Source organism: Archocentrus centrarchus, chromosome 17 (assembly GCF_007364275.1).
Source record: "Archocentrus centrarchus isolate MPI-CPG fArcCen1 chromosome 17, fArcCen1, whole genome shotgun sequence".
In the NCBI taxonomy this organism is placed as follows: Eukaryota; Metazoa; Chordata; class Actinopteri; order Cichliformes; family Cichlidae; genus Archocentrus; species Archocentrus centrarchus.
In genome coordinates, this window is record NC_044362.1 from 23,122,559 (window position 1) to 23,142,368 (window position 19,810).

Here is a 19,810-nt window from a genome sequence, read left to right on the forward strand (position 1 = left end):
TGTGGTTTAAAAACACCACAATGTGCTTCTGCAAGTTCAGTGTCAACTGTGCTGAAATGACTCAGCGTAATGGTGCGACAGTCTGGTCAAAACAGATGAAAATCTGAAAAGAAGAAGTGAGGAGCAGGAACTGTTCCTCAGGCCAGTTTCATTCTCATAATGTGGTGAAGTTATTCAGTCCATAGAACAGTTCACACTCTTACTTCTATTGTTCCTGTAACCTGTTAAGTTCAGATCACATTACAGGTGCATCTGTGTAGGGCTGGCAGGGATTCTGTCTGTTTTGGTTTTTTTTTCCAGAGAGGAGAAACATGTAAAAAAAATTAAGAGAGGTATAGTTGCATTAACCCTCAAACGACCCATCTATTTTACAACCTAAAATGAGTCAGCATATTTATGGCTGTGTAATATTTGATTACATTTAATAAGAAGTTGCTGCTTTGAGTTTACACTTCAGAGACTCATGGGTCTGTCCTGACCTCAGAGTCAGGAAGCAAACTGCAAGATGGAACATAATTCTGTGCAACTGTGATCCCAAACACCTGAACAGGTGAGGATAGTTGTAACAGTGTGTGGGGCATGTGCAGATCTTTGAGGTGAATCATATCTACTATCTTTGTGGGGAATTAAGAGTGTTAACTTCTAATGATTGATCTGATTTGCATATACTGAAACGTCTGCTGGGTCCCAGTTCCAAATTTCTGGACTAAACCTGTGAATGACAGGAAGTGAGTGTTGTCAAAGAGGTGAGACAGGCTCCAAACTAAAAGTGCGGGAGAGCCGATCCAAAGCTCCAGAAAACTGTGTTTGTGAAGTCCAGCGTGAATAAAGAGTGAGCTCCTAATAACACGTGTGTGTCATTGTGAACACGTTTTCTTTAAGTGTGATCATGGAAGTGACAGAAGCATGCAACTTTTAATGCAGTCTTAAACACCGGAATCAGAACACATTTTATTGTGAAAAGTAACCATTTCCTGTTCAATCGAAAGTAAATTTGTTTCCAGTGCAGGGTGAAGGGGAGCCACCGGTCCGTTTTCTTCCGCGCTATCAGTTGAATCTGAGTAGGATCGATCTGATCGATCGGTCTATCTGACTTCGGTCAGTCAGATTAAAGAGAGTCTGCTGGAGTTCCTCCAGGAAGATGTTTGTGGTCTTTGTCTTCCTGCTGCGCGGTAAGATCACCTTTACGCCTCCTATGTCACGATCAGGTCTCTACTGCCAACATGTTCTGTGCCGATCAGTTTGATCACTCAGAGCAGTTTAACTGCGAGCAGCACCCTGCAAACACACACACACACACACACACACACTAAACAGAGGCGCGGTGCTTCGCGCGCAACCACACGCACGCGCATGTTTGAGCTGGAATGTGTTTGTAAGGCCTTTTGCACCACAGTGGGAAGTTTACATTATTACATTATGACCGAGCAAAGTGACGAAACGTCACAATGAAGTTAAGAACAGAAAGTGGGGTCATCTTCGTCAGTCCTCGTCAGTTCTGCTTTCAGGTCTCCCCGGATGTGGGGGTGTAGTCCCCCTCCCTCCTCCTCCGTCTCTATCGCTCACTGATATTTTTTTTGATGAATTTTTGAATTCCACCGCTTATCGCAGAGATAACGTCAGGTTTACAGACATATCTGACAGGACTCATCCAGACGAGGGTTAATGCGCACATCGCACATTTTTCTGTATGTCATGTAGTGCTGGGTATTTATTAAAGTCAGTATTATAATCTGTAGGATTTAGACATTAATCTGAGACTTGTTTCTGAGGCCCATTAATTGTAGCGTTTTGACAGGCATTTCAGTGTTGTGTAGTACAGATGTGAGAGAAGAAGAAAAACAAACTGCATGAAAATCATTTATGGTGTCACAGATGACTGCATTAGTGTTCACTGTGGACCGATTTCTATGATAGGAGTAAAATTCTTGAGCAGTACAAATCCATCAACTCACTTAATAAATAAATGGTAATTCACAAGTAAAAAACATGCACTAACACGAACAAATAAATGATTGCGTTATACATATTGATTGGCTGCAGTGGCGCAGAAAGTGCGGGGATTACTTGCGGGGAAATGATTTCTTTAGCCGGCATTTGCTGTACTTAACAGCTGTGCATATTATATAATCAATAACAGAGACACGTGCTCCTTCACCTTCAGAGCACAATCCCTTGGAAGAAGAATATTTAAATTTGCTGGTAAACAAGATCGCTGGTTCGATTCCAGGCGGTGACACAAATCACGAGTTGCATAAAGTCCGGCGTAAAACTCTGACAAATCAAACGTGTGGAGCTACCTGCTGTGATTACCCCCTTGTGACTTTCATTATATTAGCAGACCCCCCCACCCCCCTCAAAAACAAGAGAACATTTACGGCATTTACAGTGTTTGATGTCTTCATTAATGAAACACGCATAAAAAAGTGCACATAAGTAAAAAACACAAATTAAAACAGTTATGAAATGAAAGCCTGAAGACGTGAAGACTCAGTCTTGAACAGACTGCCTGTTTTGTAAGTCAGTGTGTGGCATTAGTATTAGTTCACTGATGTTTATTAAATTATTTTAATTTGTCATTCAAGCATAACATACATTCTGTTCATCAGATGGCCATAAATAACAAGAAAATGCATTTCTGTAAAAAAAAAAAAAAAAAAATGTCAGAGACTCGTATATGGACTAATGCTTAATGTCATGTCTCCCTGTTAAGGCTCTGGGGCAGGAAAATCCTTGATTTTATTTAATTTACACAACCTGTGGACCTTTTAAAATGTGCTGATAGGGAGTTACAGTCCCAGATTTTCTCAGTTTTCTCAGCAAACTAGTTTCTCTTCCTGTTTATAGTTTTGTTTAGATTTCATTTCTTCTTTAAAAAAAATGCCACTGCTGTGTTTCCTGTGTCTTCTTTTTAAGGCTCTGTTTAGTGTTTTCATCTTTTAGTTTCCCTGTTTTATTTGGATAGTTATTTGTACCTTGTGCATTTCTTTTCATTTTACATCCCCCTTGTTCAGATTTAATTCGGCTGTGTCTTGTTTTCCCCAGCTGTGCTAATTTCCCCTGATTCTTCTTAGTCTGCTCATGTATGCAAAATCTACACACTGTGACAGACATGAATTTATCTGTGGAATTTTTTGGTCTGTATATAACGGTAATCACTTTCTGCCTTAGACACACAAAAGATTTTTTACATTTCAGTAATTCAGTTAAATTCTATTCTACTCATACAGCACTAGTTCACAACATTGCAGTCACCTCAAGGAGCTTTATATTATAAAGACCCTACAGTATTAGAGAGAAAAGCCCAACAATTAGATGATCCACCAGCACTTGGAAGGAAGAACTCCCTTTGAATAGGATAAAACCTTCAACAGAACCAGGATCAGTAAGGGGCAGACCAGCTGGCAAGTGAGAGGGAGGGAAGGAGAGCACAGAGACACAGGATAAAAACCGTGGGATAGAAAAGACAGAAGTTCATAACATGCAGTAGTGTTGTATAAATGCATGGGGACTAAAAAAAAGTCGGGGCTTAGAAGAAATGCATAAGTGAAAGCTGCCAGTAGCCTGAGACTATAGCAGCATAACTAAGGGATGGTTCAATGTCATCTGATCCAGCCTTAACTGTAAACTGAACTCAGTTCTGTTCTTTAGCCACAGGAAATGGGGACAGAAGTTCACCCACTGCAGTTTTTTTCTGTAGTTTCTAAAATTTCAGAATACAAACAAGAAAGCTGGATTTTCTTCTCATGTGTTTGTATGTTTGTAAGTGAACTGCAGGTAACTTCACACCTGCTCACACTGTGTGTTTATGGTAGAACACACCATTTAACATCTTTGTGTCTTCAGTTTCCCAGCATGCCTCAGGAGTGGAGGTGTATGGAGGGGACAAATCTGTCCTGCTGCCCTGCCAGCTTCCCGCTCCATCTAAAGAGGGTGTAGTTGTGTGGAGACGTAATGATTTGAATCCTGCAATCATCCACGTTCTCACCGAGGAAGGTGATAATCTTGCAGACCAAAACAAGCATTACACCAAGAGAACATCAATTCAGATGGATGCCCTGCAGACCGGAGACCTCAGCCTCACTCTGAGAAACCCTACATTCTCTGACAGTGGAACCTACACCTGCACCACCCGCAAGCATGGAGAAAAACTGAACCAGACTGAAGTCCAACTACAGGTCAAAGGTCAGTCTATGAAAAAAAATCCAAGTTTTCATAGAAAAAACTCAGTGACCAGAGCTAAAGAAAAAAATATGAATATAAAATATTATAAAATATTAATAGTCTGACCAACTTTGTTCCATTTTTTTTTTTAAATCCGATGTCTCCTATGAAAGCATCAGTTTCCACATCACACTGTAAAATTCCTGGGGACCAGAACCAGTTCACACTTGATGTGATATCAGAGGTGCAGGCTCACTTCTTAAGCTCAAAAACTTTGACCAGAATAACCTAAAAAACAGCTGAAGAGATGGTGGTCTACATAAGAAAGCTCAAACTTCAGACAGAAAGATAACCAAACATCTTAGAGGAAAGACTTTCAGTTAAAATCCTCAAACTTCCCATAAAACCACTGACTAAAGGCAGTCAAAGACAGACTGTTTAACTGTGATGAATCAACATTTAACTGAGGATTACATCAGGGGAAATCATCAGTTAAAACAACCAAGTTTCAAAAGCCTAAATTAACTTTAGACAGTTTGGAAGTCATAGTTGAAATGACCTCTGTTGCAAATTCCTCAAAACAGGCGGTATGATTTTCAGGTTGTATTTGTGTTGATTACAGAACATACTCCAGTCTGGCCCACAGTTCTCCCAGCAATCCTGGTTCCTCTGGTTCTCCTGGCTGTTGGCTTTGCTGTTTTCATGGGTCTTGTATATAACAGGATGAAGAAAACAGCAGGTAGGTGTGTGTGTTTTAATGGATCAGTGAGGTATACTGAGTCTAAAGTTAATACAGAAAGTCAACCAGTGATTAGCCTTTCTGCACTCCTTCCTGGCTGAAGAATTGTAAAATATTTCTTCTATAGTAATCTAAATATTTACTATTCGCATATTTATTATTAGCAGATAGTACATAAAGTATCAGAAGTACAGCTTAGTCCAAGAATTTACGGCCTTATTCCTGGAAATTATGGACACATCCCTGGAAAATACATGTACTTATGGCTTTGTCTCGGAACTTATGGCCTTCGTCCTGGAACTACGGCCTTAGTGCCGGAAATGCCACAGAACCTAAATTCACTTACAGGGTACAGCCCTCTAAAATACCTGTACTTTGTTATGGGGCAAAAGGTGTACATAACCTTTTGCCCCATGACAGCTGGGAAAGGCTTATTGTTTTAATCGTTTCAGTTTCTTTCTTGTTGTCACATTTGAATTTTTCTTGATTGTTATTTGCCTAGCAAGCAAAAGAGCTTGGTTTGTTTCTGGGAGGAGACAAATCAAGAAGGGCATCTGGGATCAACAAGGGCATTCAGTGTAAAAGTGTGCCAAATCTATCATGGAGAACAGTTGATTTATTTCTGTCTTCACTAAACTACACAGCCTGCTGTCATTTGGATAATAGAAAGAAGAGTTTGTTTTTAATGTGATTTACAGTTGCTCTTTGTTACAGCTCATGCTCTGCTCTGTTCTCTCAGTCTGCCAGCTCAAAGTTGTGGATGTGACAGAGGGGGCAAAATCTGTCGTGCTGCCCTTCATATCCAAAAAATTGAAGAGTTTGGATAGTTACAAAGTGGAGTGGAAACATATCCAAGACGATGAAATGAAGGTTGTAGATGACCGTAATCGTACTCAAAATAAACGTCACCATGGCGGTACAGAGATGAAGAAAGACCCATGGACTACAGGAAACGCCAGCCTGACTCTGATGAAACCTCGCTGTAGAGATGGAGGTGTTTACATTTGCACCATCTATGGCAAAGATGGGAAACCTATCAAACAGAAAGTAGTGGCACTCTGGGTCAAAGGTCAGTATTAGAGAATGTGAGCTAAAAGAATCTGATGATTTAGAGCAACTGCCTATTTAAAAAAAACGCCGAACATGTTAATCAGAAACATCTACAGTCATATTTGAACAAAGAACTGAACTGTCTGTGAGGGTCTTTGTTCACATTAAAAACTCTTAGGAAGCAATGAGGTATACAGGAAATGAACAGAGCAGTGTGAGGGACAGAAGGATGCTTGATTTAGACTTCTTCTGTGAATCTTTGTAGAGCCTACGGCATCATCTGTGTAAGTGGCTGATGTCATTGCCGGCATTTATCGTTGTGCGAAGTGCATTAGGTGTTAACTACCTTGTGTTTGTGTCCTTGTGTTACATATGTGTCAGCCATGACAGAAACAAATAAAATGCCTTTTTCTAAAATGACTTTTTTCCCTCCTGGGTCCCCCCTCTTCATTGTGGTCAGTTCTTTTCAAAGGCAAACATATTTGTCCCTTAGGTTTTTCTACTTGTTTGTACATTCCCTCACATCCATTCAGATAGTTTCATCAGCCTCGCTCCACAAATTTGCTGACATTTGTGAGTCCTTTTATTGATACTATGATTATTATTCCTTATGTTGAGGCTGTGATTGTTATTCTCTCAACGGTAAAATGCAAAAGAGGAATCAACAATACTGAACAGGCCACTCACAGTAGTTGTGGGTTGCAACAACGTGACAAGTAGTTACATTTTTAGGGAAGTGTGCATCAGGTTACAATGTAGGTTACATCATAGGGTTTCAGGGAGGTTTAGAGTTATAACATACCTATGGTGTAGGTATAAATCTCCAGTAACAGTCATAAACCAGGAAGTGAATGATAGGAATTAAAAACAGCTCTGAATGTGAGTCTCTGGTATTCTCTGTCGTTCACACTAAGTAACAGTAACTGTACATATTCACTCAATCTAATGTGTTCATCAGGACTCTGATCTGGCTCTGCTCTTTTTCTCCTCTACAGAGGGATGGCTGAAAACCATCAGAGGTTTCTGCCGGAGTGCCGGTCAAACAGTGGGGTGATCTGAATCATAAGGTAACTCTGTTTACTGCTCAGTCGGTGCGATTTATCTCCTGGTGAAGTGTTTCCAAATGAAAATCACAGCAATGAGTGTCATTATGGTTAGAAATGAAAAGTAACATTTACAAATGTGTACAAGTGTGTATGTGTGTGTGTACACAAATGTGTGTTTCAGTCAACAAAATGAATATTAAACAGTTTGAAGACATGAAAGACAAATGCACACGTCACAACCTGAACTTATATTCAGGTTCTGCAGAGCTGAGAGCATTAAAGTGTCTTTAAACTCGACACATAAATGTGACATGACCCGTGTGTATCAGTGCGCACTTCATTTAAAAACCTGTAACTGAATTAGGGCTGCAGCTATGGATTATTTTAGTAATTGAGTAGTCTATCAATAATTCCATTGATTAATCTGTTAGAAAAAACTAAACACTTTCATTGTATTTAGGGTTACGTGCCTTATTAAAATCACATTAAAATCACTTTCTTAAATGCCAAAATATAAATAATAACAAGTACAGTAATGTCTGCTAAGGTGCTCTTATATTAAGAGGAGACAAAAAAAGTTCTGACAGTATTTTAGCTCCTGGATGAAGTAAATTTGGTGTGTGTGTGTGTGTGTGTGTGTGTGTGTGTGTGTGTGTGTGTGTGTGTGTGTGTGTGTGTGTGTGTGTGTGTGTGTGTGTGTGTTTTGATGCAATGCTTCCTGCAGCAGAAAATAGACATTCTGATGTAAAGATGTTATTACTCTGTATATACACTGCTCATGTACATACTCTGCACTATTCAAAACCCCTGGAGTATTTTATTGCACTTCTGTACATATACTGCTCCTGTTATCATATGCTCTCTTTTTATCACTTTTCAAGCACTTCTGGTTAGATGCAATCTGCATTTTGTTGCACTGTACTTTTGAAATATGCAATGAGAATAAATTTAATCAATCTAATTTAATCTAATCTAATCTAATTTTTGTTATTCGTAATTCAGTATCTTTAAAAGGCTGTTTATGTACATTTCTACTGTCCTACAAAGAAAAAATATTTAAACTTTATTTATAAAACATGTTTTATATTTATATTAATCTAAATCTGCAAAATAATCTTACTAAAGCCTTGAATTAAAGCCTTGCCCCTGCTTGCTGCAGGTATCACTGCAACAGAAAGTAGGAAGGCGGCTGTTACTCTTTGTCTCTTTGTTTTGCTTATTAAACTGTTGTTGTTCCAAGCTAAACCATCAGCCTGCAGCTTTAACGTTATCGTTATTAAGTTAGTTCTTTTTTTTTTTCATTTATTTTTTGTTTTTGTTACAGACATTTGTTGGTTCTTGTTTTGTTTTTGTTTTTAACTGTGAATAATGAAAAGAAAACACAATACTTTCAGTGACGCTCTGAATTATGATCATTGGTGTTTAAAAAACTAATTATTTTACTTCTGTTTATTTTATGTTTATTTCATTATTTTTGTTGTTATTTATTAATTTGAATTTTTCAAAAAATTTTTTTTTTCTGGTCTTTGTTTTGCTTATAAAAATTGTTGCCATTTAAAATATACTGTATGTGAAAAGTGTAGCTGGAAGCTAAACCTTCAGCCTGCAGCTTAAAGGTTATCACCATTATATTAGTTCTTTTTTGTCATTTATTTATTGTTAAGAGCATTTGTTGGTTGTTATTGTTTTTTTTTTTAACTGTGAATAATGAAATGAGAACATAAGAAATAAAAATAATCACTGTGTGACAGGATCATGTATGTTCATGTAGTCCATATATCAGCTTGTAGCAGCTTTCAGTGAAGCTCTGTGAAGTAGAAACCAGCCACGTACTCAGTTACTCTCTGTGTTTAAAGCATGTAGAGCTGAAGCTGTTCAGGACTTTCAGGCTTGTTGTTGCTCAGTGTGGAGACTCTCAGTGAAGCATTCAAACCGCACACTGTTCTCTACATCAGCGGGATGATTTTCTGCCTTTAAATTCACGCTGACTGTTGGAAACTTTTGGATCTCTACTAGAACTTAAAGTGTGTTTGAAGAAAACCATGGCACCCCAAAGTGTTCACATGTTAGTATGCTTGTGCTGCATTTTTAAATAAAGCTTCTTTGAAGAAAGAAGCACTGTGCACTGTGTCTTTGTGGATCTAGAGGAAGCAAATGATAGGGTGCTAAGAGAGTAACTGTGGTACTGCATGAGGAAGTCAGGAGTGGTAGAGAAGTATGTGAGGGTGGTGCAAGGCAGCAAGACAGATGCAAGACAGATGCAAGGCAGGAGTGACAGATGAGGGTGAGATTACATCACTGAGCTCTTCTTCTTTGCAGTGGTGATGGACAAGCTGACTGATGAGGTCAGGACTATGATGTTTGCAGATGACTGTGATCTGTACTGAGAGTAGAGAGCAGGTGGAAAAGAAGAGAGCCTGGAGTGAAGAGGAATGAAAGTCATTAGAAGCAAGACAGGGATATAGGTGTAACAGTGAAGCATCAGGGGCAGGGGTGGAGCTTCTGGGGGGGCTGGGAGGGCAGCACGCCCCCAGCCCAGGCATAGAGGGGGCCCGGATGGGAGAGAGGAGAGGAAAGAAGAGGAGAGGAGAGGAGAGGAGAGGAGAGGAGAGAGGATAAGATTTCAGGTAGCCAGGCCTCTATCACGTCTGAGGAGAGCTGGAGAAAGCGCACCCTCTCCTGAGTGTATCCAAATGAGCACGGTATATAGTCAAAGGTATATCTTACTGTACTTTACATCAGCAATCAATCATGTTTTACACGGGGGTTTTAAAGGTTGCCACAGTCAGGACTGAGTCATGGTTGCTAAAAACCTTATAAGACCGACTGACTTTAGTGATGTAGTAGGTGTAAAATATTGAATAAAATGTTGTGCTGTATGACTGGCTTTATTTTCACTCTTACGTTTAACTTTATGACACGCAAATTTTCAAGTGGATCACTGATATTTTCTCCAAGTGTATTGTGGGTAAAACTCATCACCAACCATCCACCAATGTCATCATCAGTCACTTGGCAACAGATTGTAAACTAAGTGGAGCATTTTTACAGACTAAGCTAACATGAGTGGCACTTCATAACATATGTTGTAAAATGATGTCATGATGAGCTATATTTTTTATGATTTGTTCCGCTAGTGATCAGGGAGCAGAGGTAATGAAGATGTATGAGTTTCAATACCTGGGGTCAACTATCCAAAACAAATGACAGTGCACAAGAGAGGTGAAAAATAGAGTGCAGGCAGGTGGAGAGGGTGGAGATGAGTGTCATGGGTGATTTGTGACAGAAGGAGCAGCAAGAATGAATGGGAAGGTTTACAAGATGGTAGTGAGACCTGCTGTGATTTGTGGTTTGCAGATGGTTGAACTGAGAAAAAGACAGGAGGCAGAGCTGGAGATGCTCAGACTTTCATTGGGATGAACAAGATTAAAATGAGTATATCAGAGGGACAGCTTAGCCTGAGTGTTTTGGAGACAAAGTTAGAAAGGCAAGACTGAGATGATTTGGATATGTGCAGAGGAGGGAGAGTGGATATACTGGGCAAAATGTTGAATATAGAGCTGCCAGGAAAGAGAAGAAGAGAAAGACCACAGATAAAATTTGTGGATTTAGAGTAGGAGGACATGCAGAAGGTTGGTGTGACAGAAGAGGATATTTGGGTGAGATGGAAGCAGATGATTTACTGTGGCAACCAGTAGAGACCAGCCAGAAGAAGAAGTAAATGATCCATGTACTCCTTCCACACTGCATAATAATACGTACATAACAATGCTATTTTTTTCATCGTTTTGTTTTTGTAAACTAGCACATCATCATGAAGCAAACTTACGAGCTTTTGATATGCTATCCCAAAGCTTTGCACCAATTTGGTGTAGAAATGGATGTCTTCATCTGAGCCTGCAAAACGTTGAATGTCAAAACAGTATCAGAGCTGTAGCACCTCTATCTGCTGCTGGAGCTCACGTCTGATGTAAGGCCTTATTCTCATTAGCCATCTCCTCTGCCTTCACTGCTGCTTTTGTATCACACAGTATCACACCTCTGCATCATCTCACAGTCTGCGTTCAGGTACGGCGCTCTCTTCTCGAGGCCGACACTCTTGGTGTGGGTAATTTTATAGTCATTACATGAAACTAGACCTGGTAGAATTCCCTTTTTAAAAAGTTTTCTCAGTCCTCCAGCAGTCACAACAAAGGTTTTGTGGGCCTAAAGTTGTCCCTGTGGATCATGATTAGCTGTGCCATAACCGTGGTATCAACAGGAAACGAGTGGAAGCAAATATCTGAATTATAGCAAGAGGAACCAGGATAACAGGGTTTCTCACCCTCTCGTGTTCCCGTTTTCTAATCCTTAATCTGTTATTAGCCAGAGCTTTGCAATGATGTTTGCTATCAGCAGTGCCATAGTACTTAAACTGAAGTAGTCAACAGGAAATACTTAGCCACACACTTGCATCCCAGAGATTGACAGACGTCATCTTATGCATTCAGTCTTCAGTGGAATATATTTTGAGGACAACCAAACTCTACTAACAGAGTCATAAGTACAGGTAATGTTTCCTTTGTTTAGGGCTGGCCAAGTGGCCTCCTGGGCCTATAGCAGTGTTGAAGATGATGCTGCACCTCACCCACGTATGAGTTTCACTCTAATTAGTTTAGACAGTGAGAGAAAAAAGGTGCAGGGAAATACTTTTTTACCAAAACATGTGAATATCATGATCCTGGGACCACTGACCCAGTGTTTTAGGTTGGACTTACATTTGAGTTTTGTTTTCCTTTTAAGGGATTCCTTTGTTACATTTTCTGGTGTTCTGTGTTACGGGTTCTGTTCGTAGTTAGTTCATTTGTAGTTATGCCCTTCTTAGTTTAGTTACCTTACTCTTGGATATGGTTTAGTTGTGTGTTAATTCCTTCAGTATATTTGCCTCCTCATGTGTAGAAGTCTGTGTTTCTGTCTTGTTTATGTCACTTCCTGTTTTACTTTGTCAGTCTGGTCTCTTGTGCATTATGTTCAGTTTTACTTCGTTTGTCTTGTTAGTTTTATCCACTTCACCTGTTCTCCCCAGTTGTGTCCTGTTTTCTTAACCACCCGGTGTGTATTTAAGCCCTCAGTTGTCCTTAGTTCATTGTCGTGTTGTCCCCCATTGTAGTGAGTTTCTCTGCTGTTTCTCCAGTTTGTCTGGGTAACCACTTTCTTTAAGTTTAGTTCATTTTCTGGTCCTTACCAGCAATAAAAGCTGTGTTTTGAGTTTACAAATGTGTTTAAAAATGTGTAACACCCCACAAATGGCTAAGGTTCATGGGGTCTTGTTAATCTGCCAGGGCCTTTCCATGGGTCTGTGTTCACTCACCAGCTCTTGATGACAAATCCCAGGAAAGCTGGAATAACTATTGAACATGTTGCTGGTATTCTGTTAAGGTTTGGTATAAGATCAGAATGTTGTTTTGTATACAAAGATGAAGCAATTTAGGTAGTCCTGGAGAACATAAATAACTAGAGCCTGGAGCAAACCAGGGGCACTGGTAAGACTGAAAGGCACGACAAAGTACTAAAACTGTCAGACACAATTTTTTCACTCATCCCCTGAGTCTCCAATGCAAACTAAATGGCAAGCTTTTTACAGATCTTTTGTAATTTTGAAAAAACTTTCTACAAATAAAAGAAACCTGCGCCTGGAAGAGGAGGGGCTTATAATACCAGTAGTCAAACAGCGATTAATGGACTATATTTTATCACACTTTCTCACTCTGGAAATGAGAAATTATACAAGTGACTGGAAGGCAAGTTGGAATGACGCAACAAATTAATAGCACAATATGAGGGGGCAAAGAAAGAGTTATGAAAAATGTCACTTTGATTCCCACAGGGACCACAAAAAAGTGCTGTCAGTGCATTTTTTTTTAATCCAGCCTATCAAGCTACGTCACAAAAATTTGTTAGAACAGAGAAGGGAAAACATTTTCACTGGATTTCAACATTTTATTTTCTGCATAAACCAGTACAAATAAAATGGAAATGCAGAAGTGAAATGTAAAGCTTTTAGAATTTTTTTTTTAAATGGCTTATTTAAAAAAAAAAAACTGGAAAAAAAAACATCAAAAACTCATAAAACTGAAAAATAAAAATACAAAATTCCAAGGGAATATGCAAACGATGCAACATGAAAGAAAAACAAACTATGTCATATAAAAACATTTACAAATTAAATCAACCTTTAATTTCAAGAATGATTGTTTAATGATCACTCTTCAGGTTCATCTTAACAACAGAGCTCTGCACAGTGGAAGCTATATTCAGAGTAACAGAAGTGTTCTGGCTGATGTGTCTCTCCCTGTTCTTCCGGCACACATTTTCACAGCGCAAAAGCTTCAACAGATGCTTTCTCAACTTCTGTGAGAGCATGTACAGCAGAGGGTTCATACAGCAGTGAGAATAGGCAAGTATTTCACAGATATGGTAAGCAATATCCAACTGTTCTTGTGCCTTACAACCTTTGGGTGTGTAGAGAGACTTTATTAAAAGCAAAATATGATATGGCCCCCAGCACATGAAAAATGCTGCAACAATACACAACAGCACAGCTACAGTCCTGTGCTTTTTTCTGTTTAAAGCTCGCAAAATGGTCTTGATAATGGCAGCATAGCAGAAAATAATGATGGCAAATGGGAGGAAGAATAAGAGTGATATTTGGAGATAATATCCAAGCTTATCATCAGATCCATTTTCACAATAGTTAAAATCATCCCAGTTTTCCACCTTTACTTTCATAGCATCACTCAGGGATGCTGAGATGCTGATGGCCCAGGCAGCTATACAAGCACCAACTGCATGCCTCTTTCTTTCTAGGTAGCTTAGCCAGTTGTGCAGCACCACGGTAATGAAACGATCCACTGTCATGGCAGTCAGCAGAATGACACTGCTGTACATCCCAACAAAGAATGCAGCAGTCATAAATTTGCAGACAAAGTCCCCAAAGACCCAGTGATGGAGGTGATCAGTGGCCCAGAATGGAAGTGTGAAGGTGAAGATCAAATCAGAGCAGGCCAGGTTCAGGATAAAAATATTTGTGACACTTTTCAGGTTTTCATACATGAAAAGAACACATAAGAGGAGACCATTGCCTATGACACTGATGATGAAGATCAAGATGAAGGCAGGACCCGTGATAGCTGGAAAGTCAGCCTCACAAAGATATGCAACATGACCACTTACTCCGTCATCAGCTGTTGTGAAATTGTTTGCCATTGTCAATTTTCTAGAAAAGACAAACATAAAACTAGATTTTTAAAATGTAATTAAAAACATTAACTGAGCTGTTTTCTCTATAAGGACAAAAACTGATGATTTGAGGTTTCAGTTTTTGTATAATCTGTAAAACATGCAGGAGAACAAACACTACTGATCACCTTACCCCAAACAACAGCCGTCACGCCTCGTGCTGGAAAAGCTGTGATGTTCTTAAATTGACTAATAGTTCCTCTTTTTTTCACATTAAGTCAGAGCACTGCCCTAAAGAAAGAGACATTGAAAATGTTTAGAAGTTTTAATATTGCTTGTTATACTTTTCACTGAATAAAAGACTTTAAGCATCCTTCAGTAATCATAAAAGACACAGGAATATAATAGATCCTCTAAATCCTAACTTGAACTGTACTGAATGGTTAAAATGTTACAAGTTTGGAAGCCTCAGTTCTCATCACTGTTGCCTTATACTGCTTGTAATGCAGAGTATACTATATTACACTGTTATCAATAAACATTCAAAGTGATAATACTCATCTAGTAAATGAGTATAATATTCTGAATGTGTCATACCTTCAGAATCATTCAAGAAAACATAATCCAAATTTAAGTAAAAAGAATAGTACAAATCAGACAATATTGACTGGACTCCCAAAATGAACCATTTCAAATTAAACGTGTTCAAGGACAATGATATGACACTAAATTTTGATGTTAATCTATTAGACCTCCAAATAACACATAAAGCTAGTCTATAGTCTATTGTAAGTCAGTGAAAACAAAAATGGTAAAAACAAATGTTTCTGTCATAAAATGCAAGAGAAAAGGATCCAGAGGAAGACTGCAGAGTCAAACTTGAGATAAACAAAAGGTGAGTGTTTGTTGCTACAGAATATCCAAATCACAGGAGATAACAGCAGGGACCATATGAGGGGGAACACATGGGTGTACTACAAACCTGAAACTCCAGTCAGAGACAACAGGTATGGGTGGTTAACTTAGCTTAGTTTGACTTAACTTAACTTAACTTAACTTAACTTAACATTCTTTGTTAAGCCCAGATTTCCTACTTCAGGTTCTGCGCATTCTCAGATAAAAGGGGCAGTTTTTTCAGCGCCTGGGTGGCTTAGTGGTGAAGCCAGTGACCACATACACACCCCGCGTTGCGGTGCGGGCAGCACGGGTTCGCGTCCCGGCCAATTTGCCCGCGTGTCTTCCCCTGTATCTTTCCCCCATTTCCTGTCTCTCTCTACTGTCACAAAAAGCTGTTGTGGCCAAAAATGAGAAAAAAATGGGGGCATTTTGTGGGTCGTGTGACTCTTCTTCCACCTAAAAATGATCCCTATAAGTGCCAGCTGCTTAACCTGGAGACATTATCAGGTGATGATGATGATAATATAGTTATAAAAATAAGACCAAAATAACTAACTCAAGGAAATAATTTTAAGGCTTTATGTTCTCTGTGCTGCTGTCTATTTCTAAGGTGACGTGCTCTGAAACTTTGGATACATTTAAAGGTTACCATCTCACAGCCTAATGAAGGAGATGTAGAAATTGCTTTAGTTTGTCCGCAGATCAAAGTGGAATTAATTTTATTGATTGAATAGATATTCTTGGTGTGTGTTAGATGTTCTACTAGCTGCAGTTCAAGCAATGTAAAAGAGACTTAGCAGTAGATTATAATCAAGTATAAAAATATTAATACATTTTCTGCATCACCAAATTAATTCCATTTTATTTTTATAGCACCAAGTCACAACAAACAGTCACCTTAAGGCACTTTATATTGTAAGTTAAAGACCCTACAATAATTACAGAGAAAACTCAACAGTCAAAACGACCCCTTATGGGCAAACATATGGCGACAGTGGGACGGAAAAACTCCCTTTTAACAGGAAGAAAAATCCAGCAGAACCACCAGGCTCAGGGAGGGGCAGCCATCTGCTGTGACTGATTGGGGCTGAGATTAATAATACCTAAGGATTAAATTCAGGGTGGGATACAAACAGAGTAAAGGCAGGAGAATGAAAAAGAAACACTGCGTACATCATGGGAACCCCCCATCAGCCATAACTAAGGGATGTTCAGGGTCACCTGATCCAGTCCTAACTATAAGCATTATCAAAAAGGAAAGTTTTTAGTCTAATCTTAAAAATAGAGAGGGTGTCTGTCTCCCATTCTAACTCTTAAGTATCCTAGGAACCACAAGTAAACCAGCAATCTAAGACCAAAGTGCTTAATTGAAGTAATATTGTATTATGAGGTCTTCAAGATAAGATGGGGCCTCATTAGTTAAAAGCTTTTAATTCAATTTTGGATTCAACAAGATGCCAATGAAGAGAAGCCAAACATATAACTCAATATCAGTATCTGTATATTCCAGAGGCAGTGTGATCCACAGATTGTGTCTCTGAAGCTTTACAACTGGGCTTCATTCAGAGGTTGTAGTGAGGAATGTCTCAACAAGTTCCTTATATGTGAAATATTCCCACAACAGAAAAGCTATATGGCACTTAAAACATTGTATAAATAAAAGAATCAGTAAAAACATGATACTTTCAGCCAATTTCAAAAGAAAACGTCGAACATAAAACCTCCCAACCAGATTATGTACTCAGAGTAAGTTACCACAGATATCAGTTCTGGGGCTTCAGACCCTTCACCCAAAGTTCAATGCTGAATTTTAGGTTTAGTGAAATGAAAAATGAGCAGCAGATTTTTGTTTTGTTTCAAGACTAACCTAGTTTAGCTAAGAAAATCATGTAAATGAGTAAAATATTTCAATCTTTAATTTTTACCTTAATCTGGAAGTTTAGATGGAGAAAACAGTCTGTGCCACAGTGTCCATATGAAGTGAAACCAAACTTTTCCCAGAGATTATATCTACTGCCTGCCAGAAACATTTTGCCTGATAGTCTATCTCTGACTGTACATTTTTGTTTTGTTCTGTCAACATGTTGCATTTGCACAGAATATTTTCATTTCTTTCTGGTTACATTAAAAACTACAGTGTTGTCTGGACCACACAAAAGGAGTGGCCTGTTTTGACTAAAATGAAACCATCCCTTTTTCTGTTGCTTTTATTATTATTATTATTATTTTAATCTAATAGGAATAGCACAATTTTTTAGCCTGTCAGAATCTGGTACAAAAATAAACAATAATAAACAAATCAAAGGGATTTAAGATGAACAGCATACTGGCCTGAAGTTTCCTGCCAACTTCATTCAAGTTCAGATGTGCAGTAATGTTCACTTCATACTAATCTGCTTTTGCATAGCCCAAGATTATTGATTTATGTGGAATTTAAATCTAAAACCTAAATTGAGTGAGTTACTTCACGCATTGTTAAACCAGGTTCATAGAAATGCATCTTAAGCTTTCATGACTGACACTGATACTGGTGTAAATGTAGCCGTCTGAGTTGCTTTTCATTACTTGGAAATTAAAAAAAACAAGCCTTAAAAAAAAAAAAAAAGGCAGAGTTTCAGTAAAGTGCACAAAATCAAAATGGACATTCAAATGAAGAAACCGGCATGCCGAAAAGTAAGTGATGCATTCCAAGGAAGCCAGCACATTTCTCGTGTGAAGAAATAGCATTTCAAAATATCGCAGTGACGCCGTTTCTGATGAAATGCTGTCAGACAAATGCAAAGACTCATAAACACTTCCATGTGTTACTAAATCATCCGGTATATCTGCACGGTATATCCAGTCGACTGCTGACATCTCTCAGTTTACTCTTTGTGCTTCTGAACTTTGGCTGGGAAAGCTGATTTTTTTTGTCTGTTTCTGCAAATGAAATGTCACTAGTGAAGTTTTGTTCAGCAGTTATTATGCAGTGTAGTACACATATACTCAGTGTAAATGTTCAATGACTAAGATTGCATTTTTATGTGTTTTTATACAGTGAGATTCATAAATGCTTAGAAAATGAAGATAATATTGAACTCTGACGCTTGATGCTCCTGCCAAAATTCATTTAATGTAAAACTAAAATAACTGTAGACTAAAGTTCATTTAGAGAAAAGGGCTGAAATGTGAGGAAGGTGGTGTTAGGGATTATTTTTTACTCAGTGAATAAAGGACAAATTTTTAAAGGTAAACTCCAGTAAATTAATTAATAAACAATGGATCAACCAAATAATGAACAATTAAATAAAACATTAGACAGAGAGCAACTGATCAGAAAGTAGTAGACTAACTTCTCTGTTTCAGTGCATCTTATCTTGAGAACCGGCCACAAGGACGCATAATTAAAACATCAGGAAGATGATGTGCTTCATGACTCCACAGCTGAGGAATCATGAGTCATGAAAACCAGCTTGTGACGAAGGTCAACCCATAGCGCCCAGAGATTGTTTGTGTTATAGATAACAGGAGGCTGACAGTATAAAAATGTTTTGGTTAGACAGGAACACGAGCTCAGAGAGAGCGAGCACACACAGGCTGTCTCTTCTGAGTCCCCACATGCATGTGCATTTTTCTGATCCTTTAATACAATAAATGAAAGTGCTTCAGGTGTCTTCCTTCACAAAAAACCTGTTTACCTGACAGTGGTATATGAACAGGTCATTACTGGCTATCCCAAAACACACTACAGATTGTTGCACACAGCTCAGTTATTTGTTCCAAAAAAAAAGAGAGAGAGAGAAAGAAAAAACAGCATGTGTCAGAGATACGGTTCAAGAGGACCATGTTTACTACTGTGTCTCCTCTTCTTTTAACAACAGTCCATAAACATCTGGGAACTGAGGAAACCAGCTGCTGAACTTTTGGGAGAGGAATGTTGTCCCGCTCTTGTCTGATATAAGACTCTAGCTGCTCTCTAACAGTGATGGACCTTCTTTGTTGTATTTATTGTTTCATTATGTGGCAAATGTTTGAAAGGTCTGGAATGCAGGTTCAACACCCAGGCTCTACCATAAAGCCACGGTGTTGTAATAGATGCAGTATTGTCATGGTGATATATGCAAGGCTTTCCCTGAAAAAAATGTCACCCAGATGGGAGTATATATTGCTGTAAAACCCATGTATATTTTCCAGCATTAATGCATCATTGCCTTCCAAAGGCACCGATGTCCCTCCATACCATCAGAGATGCAGACTTTTGAAAAGACTGCTGACAACAAGCCGGATGGTCCCTCTTCTCTTTACTCCGGAGGATACGACGTCCATGTTTTCCAAAAAGAACTTCAAATTTTGATTCATCTCACCACAGAACAGTTTTCCACTTTGGCTCAGTCCATTTTAAATGAGCTTTGGCCCAGCAAAGATGGCAGGGTTTTTGGGTCACATTCACATACGGCTTCTTTGCATGAAAACTTGCATTTGTGGTACGGCAAGCTGTGTGTTCACAGATAATTATTTTTGGAAGTTTTTCTGAGTCCCTGCAGTGATTTCCATGATGGACTCATGCCTGTTTTTAATGCAGTGGCGCCTGAGGGCCTGAAGAGCATGGGCAATGTTGGTTTACAGTCTTATGCCTTCTGCACAGAGATTTCTCCAGAATCTTTTAATGATATTACAAACTAAATTATTAGATATTTGAAGATTTCTCAATTTAATG

General features: G+C 38.8%; 2 protein-coding genes across 2 annotated transcripts; one reads left to right on the forward strand and one right to left on the reverse strand.

The window, feature by feature from the left end:
• The first annotated feature begins 1,008 nt into the window (after positions 1–1,008).
• Positions 1,009–9,055, forward strand: LOC115796168 (uncharacterized). Its single transcript, XM_030752447.1, has 5 exons — positions 1,009–1,172; positions 3,847–4,185; positions 4,787–4,903; positions 5,643–5,972; positions 6,949–9,055. Exons 1-5 carry the CDS (start codon positions 1,142–1,144, stop codon positions 7,005–7,007), a joined length of 876 nt encoding a protein of 291 aa, XP_030608307.1. The 5' UTR covers positions 1,009–1,141; the 3' UTR covers positions 7,008–9,055.
• Positions 9,056–13,233: 4,178 nt separating this feature from the next.
• Positions 13,234–14,259, reverse strand: LOC115795601 (chemokine XC receptor 1-like). Its single transcript, XM_030751578.1, has one exon. It carries the CDS (start codon positions 14,242–14,244, stop codon positions 13,234–13,236), a length of 1,011 nt encoding a protein of 336 aa, XP_030607438.1. The 5' UTR covers positions 14,245–14,259.
• Positions 14,260–19,810: the final 5,551 nt, after the last annotated feature.